We start from the raw sequence: 12,307 nt of genomic DNA, 5'->3' as shown, positions 1-12,307 counted from the left end.
TCTCATCCATTCATTGTATGCTTTCTTCTTTTGTGCCATAATATGGTTATATGGTTACCACCCAGCATAGTAAATGGTTTCCTGGTGTAGAGGAAACCATTTGGCTTGTCACTCAGTGTAGAGTCACCCACAGGCAAAAGGAAGAGGAAAGAATGAAGGAAAGAAAGACAGGACAGCGAGTGTAAAGTCACCCGTGGGCAGAAGGAAGAGGAAAGAATGAAGGAAGGAAAGACAGAACAGGATGGAAGGAAAGAAGAATGGAAGAGAGGAAAGAGCAGACACCCAAGAGTAGAACTACATAGAATGAGTGGATGGTGAGTGCCCCCACCTACCACAGTTTCTTCAATATACTGTTCCACCCTCTCCCTCCACACCACATATTGTCTGCCTCTACCAACACTGCCCTCTATCTTATTTTCACAAACCTTCTTGAGCACCCTGTCTATGTGTATTCTTTGTACATCTACATGCCACCTTAGTGTATTCCTCTTTAGCTATTCAACTATTCCACACATCACTCCCGTATCTTTTTCCTCCATTTCATAATGTCCATAAATATCACTATTTCTTATGTCCTCGCTATTCTCTATGCCCGCAGCTGTTCTAAAAAAGGTAATTTCAACAGCCTGCAACCTAGATTCACTGCCCAGGTTTCACTCCCCCATGAAAGTGTCAGCAGAATGACACTCTCATGCAGGGCTCTCTTAACCTCCATGCTAACTCTCCTACCTTTCAAAATACAACCAAACTCTCCATACTATTCTTCTCCTCTTGCTCTCCATACTATTCTTCTCCTGATATTCTCTCTCAACACCTTCCATTATGCGATATTTACACAATACAGCTCCCAGATGCTTAAAAGTATCAACCTGCTCAAGTATTTTACTGCCTATTTAAGCCCTGCCATTAGCTGTTTCATCTCTTTACCCTATACTGCCTGCCCAAAATCTATTATGTCACCCTTTCCTTTCACACACCATTATCTTACTTTCCTTTACATTCCCTTTTAATTTTCTTCTCGTACAGATTCTAACAAACTCATTCACTACCTTTACCAGGGCACTCTCACTTTCAGCCATCACAATTACATCATCCGTATACAAGCAGGTTACGTGACTCCATTCACTGCTATTTAACTCGTTTTGCTCCCATACCTGCTGTCCTCTTTTTCATCTCTCTGGTTACTCCATCCATGTATACAATGAACAATCAAGGGGACATAACACATCCTTGTCTTACACCTACATCAAAGCTAAAAAAAAAAATCTCAGAACTGCTTCTTCACCACCCTGGCATATATGGTGCTAACTTCATAAAAAGGTTTGGTTGCTCTCAAAAATCTCCCTCCTACACCACACATGTTTAACACATTCCATAATCCTTCCCAATCCACCATATCATAAACCTACTCCAAGTCCACAAATGCAACGTACAGATTTTTATTCTTTGTAATGTACTACTCCACACCACCACTCACACTGCCACTCACAACACTTCACTTCCCGACCACACACACTATATGCATCACTTTCATTGAAATACCTTGAATGGTTCACTTAGCACTTCAAAATAATTAGTTTACAAACATTATAAAATAGTGTGATACTGAACCATGAAAAACTACTCAGTAATAGTAAATACAGTAATCCCTCCAAGATCCAACATAATAGAGCCAAAGGCATGTCCGGGACTTCGGAAAAATACCCTTGGACAGGTACTTGTGAACCCCAACACAACCTAACTTTGAAGGCCATCTAAGTAAATCCCTACCAGACATGCAGAGCACCTATTTATGACCCTATTCACACAAATAAGGGACAGAAACCATAAAATAAATGAAAAAGAACCAGAGAATGAGAAATTAGAAGTGAGTATGGAAAATATTTAGCAGTATACAGGGTACTTACATGTCCATGACCATCGCGAAGATTAACCCACCTCCTCTATGGTTCTGACAGTGGTGAAGGTGCACTTGAAGCATGTATAGTAATCCAGTGTTGTACTGCACTTAATCCTTTGCACTGTGAATTATAATTGTTTAACAGTGCACATTGTTCTTACTTCCACTACGCCAGTTGCAACACACTAGTGTTACACTCTGCATTTAATCCGCTGCACTCTGAATTCTAATTTCTTAACACTGCATAACACTGTAAAATCCCACGTGGTCTAGTGGCTAGGTATTGCAGTTTATTCACTGTCCACCTCAAAAGCGAGCATGTGGGCAGCTATGGCAACGAGTGTGCAGCCACGACAGTCAGTAGGCGGGACAAGGGGAAGATGCAGGAGCGCTCTAGCAGACGTCGTCGGAACTATGTGCCAAAACACAGCTGTTCATCACCACGTGGCAAAATTAGAGTATGGATGAACACATATCGGCTTTTTTTTTTTTTTTTTTTTAAACCCAGCCCAAAATGTCCGGAACTTGGGCGTCCGGGTCTTTATGGGACTACTGTAATGCTAAACTCAACAAAAGATATTTACACAGCCTAAACCAGACACTTTCATTTCCCTTACATTTTAGTCACTTACACTTACTCTCTATCACTTACATTTTTTCAAACACTTTCCTCAAGGGGCTAGAAGTTGAGGGGTGTGTGAAAGTCACGGTGGTGTAACATAGGTGGGTTGGCAATGCTTGGAGTGTGGTGTGCTGACTTGTTTCTTCAGAAGTTTTACAGTATATTCCACACTAGAATCTTTGTCGCTAACAGAAGCATACTTCCCTTACTGTGGAATACAACCTTTAGCACCTCTTTTCTTGGCAACACCAAACGAAGTTGAAGGCTGGGGCAAATACAAGGGAACCATCTGTAGATGACATGACTTCCTGAAGCAAACTGGGCTCACTTGGCTGCACAATGCAGTGTGGAGGATGCTAAAAGGAAAAACTGGCAACCGCAAGCATAGGCGGATGAATACACAAAGTACTAGTGCCATAATACAGGGTGCAACTTTTGAAATCAATTCATGGATTTTACATGGAATGTTGCCGCCTGTCAATTGGACCTTTGAAAGGGAACATCGCAACCAAGGGGTTTAGCACCATGTCCACATATCAGTAATTTGTGTTGCTGTACACACTCTTCACTTCCCATTACTTTATCATCCCTCACCAACCTCCTATCAACCCTCCTCACCAGAAAGTAGTAAATTTGGCCACTACTGTATTTCCCAGACTCATATGCAATCAAGCTCACTCTCGTGTTACCCACAAACACAGTCAATGCCTCCCAAAATTTGAGTATCCTTTCCCCTTCCACATTCCTCGTAACATATGCACATCCCTCATGTACCCCTTCATATCCTTGAGCTGGTTCATCCACATGACCATATAAGTCCCCTTTCAAAACTACAATCTAATAATCCCCCATACCACTTACCACATGTATCAAGTCATCCCAGAATCTATCTTTTTTTATATCATCCAACCCAGCCTGTGGAGCATATACTGATGCAAAGAAATCACGAGTTTACTAAATAATATTTTCATTGCTATAATCCTTTCATTGACTCTTTATTATATTCATGACACATTCCACCCATTTTTCCTCAACCAACACACCGACACCACCATATCAGTCTACACTTCCCTGCCAGAATACTTTACATCTCCAGTCCCTCCCAGCAATCACCTTCCTACAAAATTTTCTTCTTTCTCATCCCCTACTGTTCATATCACCCAAAACAAATGACTTGAATTCTGTTTCTTTTATAGTCATTTTGTTACTCCCAAAACTTTTTATTCTCTACCGTCCCCAAACCTGTTTGTTTGTTGACAAGTGCACATACAAATATAGATGTGTACCTGTCTATCTCGTCCTGCACTCACATCAAGCATGTCCTGCATCAATACGTTTACAGTAAACTCTCAAAAATCTGTTGTCACATTATCCAGCCCAATCCAATATCCGGTGCAGCTATCTTGGCTCTATTAAGGTAATATCCGGCAATTTTTACGCAACATCCGGCACTGAAACGGGATGTAACCGGCGGTCCAATGCAATATCCAGCATTGAGGGGTCTCAGCCAGCTTGTAAGCGGCGGCAGCCAACTGACGTCTGGGGAAATCCTGAAACTCAGTAGCGAATGAAAACGTCTGCTACATGCCAGCCAATCAGAATCCATCGTGAGAGTGGCTTATCCAGCACGCCAAGAATACCCCCACTCTCTCATTCTTGGCAGTGGATATTGTAGTGCTCTTCTAACAATGCAGTCACAAAACCCTGGTGCTTCAACTAACTCTGTGGCATCCTATGTTCAAGTTACAGCACTGTACTCTATTGCAAAGCTAATGGCCTGTCAATGTTCATGTCCTAATGCTCTATCGTGAATGTTAAACTACCCCTGTGCTGTATTGTATACTATACTGTTTATCAGTGCGTACTCTCTAGTGCTGTATCTTCCCACTGATGCCAACACTTGATGAGTACATACAATAGTACACTATGTACAGTCCTGTATTACTGTACTGTATCATTATTTTACTCATGGTAAAGTTTTTAGGATAGAGGGTCAAGACAGACAGAATCACAATATCTGGCGTTCTGCTATAAACGGCATAGAGCTTGGCTGAATTACAACAGATAATTGAGAGTTTACTGTACGTGTTTTCACACACTTTTCATTCTCTCTGATAAAAATGAAGCAACACATTTGTTCTTCAAGCCCTATTCTTCTTTCACACCTGACCATACCACCCATCCTTCCCCTCCACCCTCTACCATATATCAGATTATCCACCAAACCATATTCCACTATCAACTAAATGCATTTCACTTACTAAACATATGCCCACTCTTGCCTCTAGGCACTCTTTCATGAAACCAAATCTCTTTTCTTGAATGTTCATGACACTAATATTAAATGCTGCAAATTATCATGCAAGCTGTTGTCCCTTACTGTACTTCAGAGACAGAAGAAAAATATCATCACACCCACCTTCTTGAGGGCTTTCATGAGGTCGTTGTAGTCCCCAGCCTCCAATTTGGGGTTCTGAGTAAGTGGCTGTAATATCTCCATTGCTTCTTTCCGCTCCTGCCACTTCTTGGCTTCAACCTAAACAAAGACACCCAAATATTTAATTAAAAGTTGCACTACTACGAATGCAAGCACAATAAACCCTTGCGTAATCGAACCCTGATATATCGGTTCAAATTTATCAAACACCTCTGAGCCTAATAACAATAATAATCTGGTCTTTTGTTTCTCAAAAGTGCCAGTTCTTCCATGGGGAGTTCACTAGCGCTCAGCACACATACACATTACTTTTACAATTACAAGAATTGTGACATCTCTCATATACTATACAAACTTCATCAGTAAAAAATGATGAAAGTGGCAATAATTAAACCCTATATTCATCCATCATAGCACCTCTCTCCAGGTCATAGCATTTTTAAAAAAAGAAAGGCTTTCAGCTGTCTCTTCAAGTATTAAACAAAACAGAGTTGTCTCATGGACAATGGCAATCTATTATATAATCTCTGGGCTCTGTACACAAAAGAATGATCAGAGGATGACTGGTGAATGGCTCCAGGCTCGTCAAGACATAAGGAATCATCTTCACTATGTAACATCACACCTGGGCGTGCCGATGGGTGTTTTAACAATTCAGCAAGATACTTCGGTTCATCAAACTGAAGAACCTTGAATATAATAAGTCATAGTTTAAATTCAATTCTAGCTTCACTGGTAACCAAGGCAGCTCAATTAGGAATGGGGTAGTCGAGGTTCTTGGGGGGAGAACAAAGATTGGGCTTGCTGCCCTGTTCAATGAAGACTGAACTTTTGTTAGTATATCATTTGAAAGACCAATCCACAGTGAATTACAATAACAAACACGAGACAAGATCACTGCAAGGACCAATGTTAAGAGGCAATGTCTATTCAAGAATTTTCTCACAGAGTACAGATTTCTGACATGCAAGTTACACCCTCTGACAACTTAATATGTTCTTTGTAATTTAACTTCGAATTAAAATAAATACCCAGATTTTGAACAGAACTGACTGAATGAAGCTGTGACACACCAATGTTCAAAGCCCCCTCAGTTTCCTTTGATGATGATGATCTCAGTTTTACTATCATTCAGCTTAAGTTTCCTCCTAGTCATCAAAATCTTAATATCAGACATTAAAGATTCAAGCTAAGTCTTGGTACTGTTATCAGACATCTTAACACTGAGCAGTGTGTCATCAGCATAAAAAATGATAGGACATGTTGTGAACATCAAGAAGATAAACTACTGTAATCCCTCCACTATCTGATGTAATAGAGCCAAAGGCATGTCCGGAAAGTGGGCCCCTGCCTCCAGGACTGATATGGACCCTAACCCAGTCTAACTCAGAAAACCACCTACATAACTCTCTATTGGACATGCATAGCACCTATTTAAGACCCTATTCACACAAATATGGGACAGAAAGTATGAAATAAATGAAAAGGAACCAGAGAATGAGGAATCAGGAGTATCGAAAATATTTTGCAGTGTACAGGGTACTTACAACACATCCGTGGCCATTCATTACGAAGGTTAACCCATCTTCGCAGTGTACAGGGTACTTACAAAACATCCGTGGCCGTTCATTACGAAGGTTAACCCGTCTCCTCTAAGGCTCTGGCAGTGGTGAAAATGCTCTTGAAGCACGTACAGTAATCCAGTGTTGTGCTGCACTTAATCCTTTGCACTATGAGTTGTAACTGTTTAACACTGCATTCTGTTTTTTATTGCACCACGCCAGTTTCAACCACCAGTTTACACTCTGTACTTAATCTTTTCACTCTGAATTCTAATTTCATAACACTGCACAACACTGTAAATTCCCATGTGGTCTAGTGGCAAGGTATTGCAGTTTATTCACTGTTTATTCACAAAAATAAGCACGTGTGGCATCCATTGAATGAGCGTCTAGTTAGGATGGTAGTAAGGTGGTAACTGGGGAGGGATGGGGGAAGGCGGGAAGCAAGCAGCGAGCGTAAACACAGCTGTTTGGCGCTGCGTGCTAATTTCAATGTAAGGTTGAAAAAAACGTTGGATTTTTTTTTTTTTTTTTTTTTTGGGGGGGGGGGGGGGGGGGTCCAAAGGCCCGGGCCCAAAATGTCCAGTAAGTGGGGAGTCCGGATAGTATAGGGATTACTGTATTCGTGTAGAATGCAAGTAGAACTGGACCCCAAACTGAACCTTGAGGGACTCTAAACAGAAAGGGAGCAGAATCAAAGCTTGCATCATCAACAACCACCCTCTGAGATCTATATGACAGATACGACTTCATGAGCAAAAGAGCACTATCACGAACGCCATAAAAATACAATTCATCCACCAACAGTTTATGATCAACTGTGTCAAAAGCTGGAGACAGATCCAACAGAGAGGACATCCCACTGCAGGTGTTTGTCGCCAAGTCACTATGAATCCTTGTTAATGAGGTTTCAGTTAAATGGTATTTTCTATATGCTGATTGAACAACGGGAACAACTCTGTTATGTTCCAGTAGTAATAAGAGTTACCAAGTATGGCCCGCTCAGTAATCTTGGATAAGAAAGACAGGTTAGAGGCAGGACAATAATTTGTCATGCTCTCAACATCAAGGCCAGGCTTCTTGATTAGGGGCCTAAGCAAGGCACGTTTCTCAGACTGCACAAAACTGCTTGCTAAGAAACATCCATTAACCCTTTCATGCATGGACTCCAATCGAGTCATTAACCCGTTAACTGCTCTATACAGCCAGGGCTGTTCCAAGTGCGACTGCTCAATATAGCCTTGGCTGCGCAGGTGAATTTCGAATATAGTGTCATGGTGACCAAGGCCGACCCATACAAGCATGTTTGCGCCTTCAAAACCGAAACCAAAACCAAAAAAGGAAATGAAAACCATACATTCCAATAGGGAATCAGACACTTCGATGTTCATCCATGGCTTTGCCAAGGTAAATATTGAGCTAATATTTCGTTACTATATACTTTGGCATGTGTTCTCACAATCCCTAAGACAAAATTTGGCCTTTGGGAAATTTCATTTTTACCCCTACGTCTGCGCACCATGGACACCTCCAAAAAACCGCCACGCACAGTTAACGGGTTAAATACCATCCTGTACAACGCACCATGATGCACATCATGTCAAACAAAGGAGGACACAAGTTTCCCGCCGATGTGTGTTATACAGTATTTTAGTATTTTTTTTAACCGATTCGTGTCATGGTGCGCTTTAAAGGCTGTTAAACAATTGAACGACTCAAACCATCTGCACCTGAAAGGGTTAATTATGTTGCAGATAAAGTCTGATGCGTGCTCGTACACATCAGGCAGTTGTGACAAGTTACATGGATCGTGTGGGCAAAATGTTTTGTTAAGTTCTCAAATGTAACACTTGACTTTATTTACATCCAGTGGATGAAATGTTGAAAGCACATGACCCCCTGTGCGCCATGGATGAAAGTCAACTGAGTACACTTCACCAGAATACCTGTTGTCTACATAATTTCTTATGAGAGACATCTTAGTTGTAAAAACTGAAGCAAAATCAGAAGCCAATTGGGCATCTGATGCAGAAGTTGGTTTAACAATTACAATCCTCCGACCAACCAAAGTGTCCACAACTGCAGACAGTTTTTTCTTTTTTTTCTATCATCATTACATGACTCAACTTTACGAGGTGCCACCCAAAAGTTCCAGTAATTTGAATATTGTAGGAAAATAAGTTACCTTACCTCCTAGTTCTCACTGTCGCCTTCAAAGTAGTCCCCTTGGGCATGTATACAGTGGTCCCAACGTTTTTTCCACGAGTCCATGCATCCCTGGAAGGCTTCAGGCGTGATGGTCTTGAGCATCTCGTGCGATTCTGTCTGGATCTCCTCAAGCAAGTCAAATCGATGCCTTTTCAGTCATAATTTCAGCTTGGGAAACAGGAAAAAGTCGCAAGGGGCAAGGTCAGGCGAATAGGGTGGGTGGGGAATGACTAACGTGTTAGTGGAAGCCAGGAACTGCCGGAAACAACTGATTTGTGGGCAGGGGCGATGTCATGATGCAGGACCGAGTCCTTGTTCTTCCCAAGTTCTGGACGTTTGCGGCAGATGTTCTCCCTTGCACGCTGCAAAACTTCACAGTAAAACTTTACGCTGACAGACTGACCAGGCGGGACAAATTCCTCGTGAACAATCCCTTGGATATACACTCACACCTCGATTTAAGGGACTAAATGGGGAATCAACTTGTCCCTTACTTGAAAATGTCCATTGTTTTACCACATACAAAGACAATCTTATCATGAAATGCAAAGATTGTTTCATTTATCTTACTTATTTATATGATTATGAATGTTATTTTACAGTTACTGCATAAAGAAACATATTAATGTGTATAACCTCGACATTATGTATCATTTTTTAATGGTCTTGCCAGTTTGTCAGGTAGAATATCAATCAATCAATCAATTGCCAGACGCCATAATCCTGTAAGGGGTGGCCATTGACTTTGAGTTATTTGTTTTACAAGGAGGGGCACTAACCCTCCACCAACCCACTTGTTGACACGTAGGGAGCACGTACGGTTTGGTTATATGGTTACCACCCAGTGTTGTAAATGGTTTCTTGGCTTACAGGAAACCATTTGGCTTGTCACTTAATGTAAAGCCACCCGTAAAGGAAAGAAAAGCAATAAGAAGAGACAGAAAAGATGGGAGAAATAGGAAGAGAGGAGGGCAGCCACAGAAAAAATAAATAAAGGCTGAAGAAGAAGTAGGCAGCACTACATTAAGTGAGTGGATGATGGTTGCCACCACCTACCACTAAGGTAGAATATGGAGTCCCTTAAATCCGAAATCCCTTAAATGGAGGTCCCTTAAATCGAGGTTTGAGTGCAGAAAATGATCAACATCGACTCGACATTGCTGTGAACTTGACGCACTTTTTTCGGCCTTGGCGAACTGGGAAACTTCCATTGCGATGACTGCTGCTTTGTCTCCGGGTCATAATCATAAACCCATGATTCATTACCAGTTATGACCTTGGAGATGAAGGTGGCATAATCTCTGACCTGATTCTTGAGCTCCCTGCAAACTGCTTGTGCTTTCTGCTCGTCAGTCAGTAGTCTTGGCACAGATTTTCCAGTGATGCGTCTCATGCACAACACATCTGACAAAATGCACTGTACACTTCCGTACGACAATCCAATGATATCACAAACATCATGGAGAGTTCGTCTACGATCTGTAAGGCTAGCCTGACGGACATTTCTGATGTTTTCTGGTGCTGTTGCCGTTGACGGTCATCCAGAATGGTTATCGTCTTCGACAGACGTTCGTCCATGAACAGCTTATGCCAGAAAAATATTCTGCTTTGGGACATGGCATTGTCACCAAAGGCCTGCTGAAGCAACTGGTGAGTTTCTGCAGCTGTCTTGTTGATCCTGAAGCAGAACTTGATGCAGGTTCTTTGTTTCCGTGAGGTCTGCCATTGCAAAACCGCCAAACCACCTACACACCACATTAAAACAGTAAGCGTAGCTCAATAACACGTCCACTCACAGACATGGCTAGGGCCAACCTGATGCACAATGGGTGCTGCTGACTCCTCCTAGCAGCAAAAGAAAAAAACAGCAAATGGTTGGCTCCCTCTGTTCAAATTACAGGACCTTTTCAGTAACACCTTGTACAATATTCCGATAATACCTTGCTTTTTGGGCTTTTACAGTGTGAACAACTGCTCTTCTTGCAAAAACATAACACATGAGTTAATTTGGTCTGTTGCAAGCACCACTCACGTTCTGCCTTCCTACATTGTCTATGCAAAGAATTAACGAATAGACCATACCACAGAGAACTATCACGTACAATGACTGTTTTTACCACCTCATGGCAATAATGATCAAAAATTGACCTAAGCTCATTGTTTTACATATATATATATGGTAGGTGGTGGCGACCATCATCCACTCACTTGATGTAGTGCTGCCTACTTCTTCCTTAGCCTTTATCATTCTTTTTCTGTGCCTCCCCTCCTCTCTTCCTATTTCTCGCACCTTTCCTGTCACTTCTTATTGCTTTTCTTTCCTTTACAGGTGGCTTTACATTGAGTGACAAGCCAAATGGTTTCCTGTAAGCCAAGAAACCATTTACAACGCTGGGTGGTAACCATATAACCAAACCATACGTGCTCCCTATGTGTGAACAAGTGGGTTGGTGGAGGGTTAGTGCCCCTCCCCTTAAAACAAATAACTCAAAGTCAAATGGCCACCCCTTAAGGGATTATGGTGTCTGGCAATATATATATATATATATATATATATATATATATATATATATATATATCAACCAAAGCATCAGAAGAAAGTTTTGAAGAATCAATGTGGTTTAACCCCTAAAAGATGGGCATTGTAATGTTTTGATATACACTCAAGATTGGCATAAGCAGCGGGTGGGATATGGTGGGGGATTTGTGGGGGGGGGGGATTTGTGGGGGGGAGGAGATGTGGAAGGGGGGGTTGTGGAAGGGGGGGGTTGTGGAGGGGTGTGGGGGTTGTGGAGTGGTGCAGCAATGGGGACTGGGTGCCTGGGGGCAGGTGGGGGTAGGGGGATAATGGGTGGGGGTGGTAAGTGGAGGGTCAGGAGGGGGGTGGGGGGAAAAGTTGGGGGTTGGAGAGGTGAAGTTGTTTGGGGGGTGTCGGGGGTTTGGGGGGGGTGGGGGTTGGGGGTGGAGGAGTGTAGGCATGGAGGGTGGTGGGGGTTGGAGGAGGGTGGTAGGGGGTGAGGGATGGGGGTGGTGGGTGGTGGGTGGCGGAAGGGATGGGGGTGGTGGGTGGTGGGAGGGATGGGGGTGGTGGGTGGTGGGAGGGATGGGGGTGGTGGATGGTGGAAGGGATGGTGGTAGGTGGTGGTGGGTGGTGCGAGGATGGTGGGTGGAGCACAGGGTGTTGGGGAAGCGGTTGGGGGATTGGGGATTGTGGGGGGGGATTGGGGATTGTGGGGGGCATGGGGGATTGGGGTGGGGGTGGGGAGGGTAGGGGTTAGGGGTGGTAGGGGGTTGTGAAGGGTATTGGGGGGATGGTGGGGAGAGTTGGGGGCTATGGAGGTTTGGGGGTGGGGGGGTGAGTGTGGGTGTGGGGGGGTGGGGGGACCGTGACTGCATATGCAGACACCCATCTTTTTGGCCCTAGTGCCCTTGGACAGCATATGCGGACACCCGTTTTTTAGGGGTTAAACGCTGATCAATTTCACATCAAATGACGGTCAATGTTCCTGTAAATTCTGAACCTGACGACCTATTTACAGGAAGGAGATTTTGGGATATCAAAACTAAAAGTGAACAGA

General features: G+C 43.0%; 1 protein-coding gene across 1 annotated transcript in view; it reads right to left on the bottom strand.

The window, feature by feature from the left end:
* Positions 1 to 12,307, bottom strand: part of msps (msps cytoskeleton-associated protein 5) — a 608,635-nt gene that overhangs the window by 517,396 nt on the left and 78,932 nt on the right. Inside the window, exon 7 of the mRNA XM_080286226.1 lies at positions 4,942 to 5,058. Coding sequence (XP_080142352.1) covers positions 4,942 to 5,058 — 117 coding nt within the window. The remainder of the gene's footprint in view (positions 1 to 4,941; positions 5,059 to 12,307) is intronic.

Source organism: Coenobita brevimanus, chromosome 110 (genome assembly GCF_032717465.1).
Source record: "Coenobita brevimanus isolate Jiangsu-jjx chromosome 110, ASM3271746v2, whole genome shotgun sequence".
NCBI classification, from domain to species: domain Eukaryota; kingdom Metazoa; phylum Arthropoda; class Malacostraca; order Decapoda; family Coenobitidae; genus Coenobita; species Coenobita brevimanus.
This window is presented reverse-complemented; position numbering and strand designations above follow the sequence as displayed.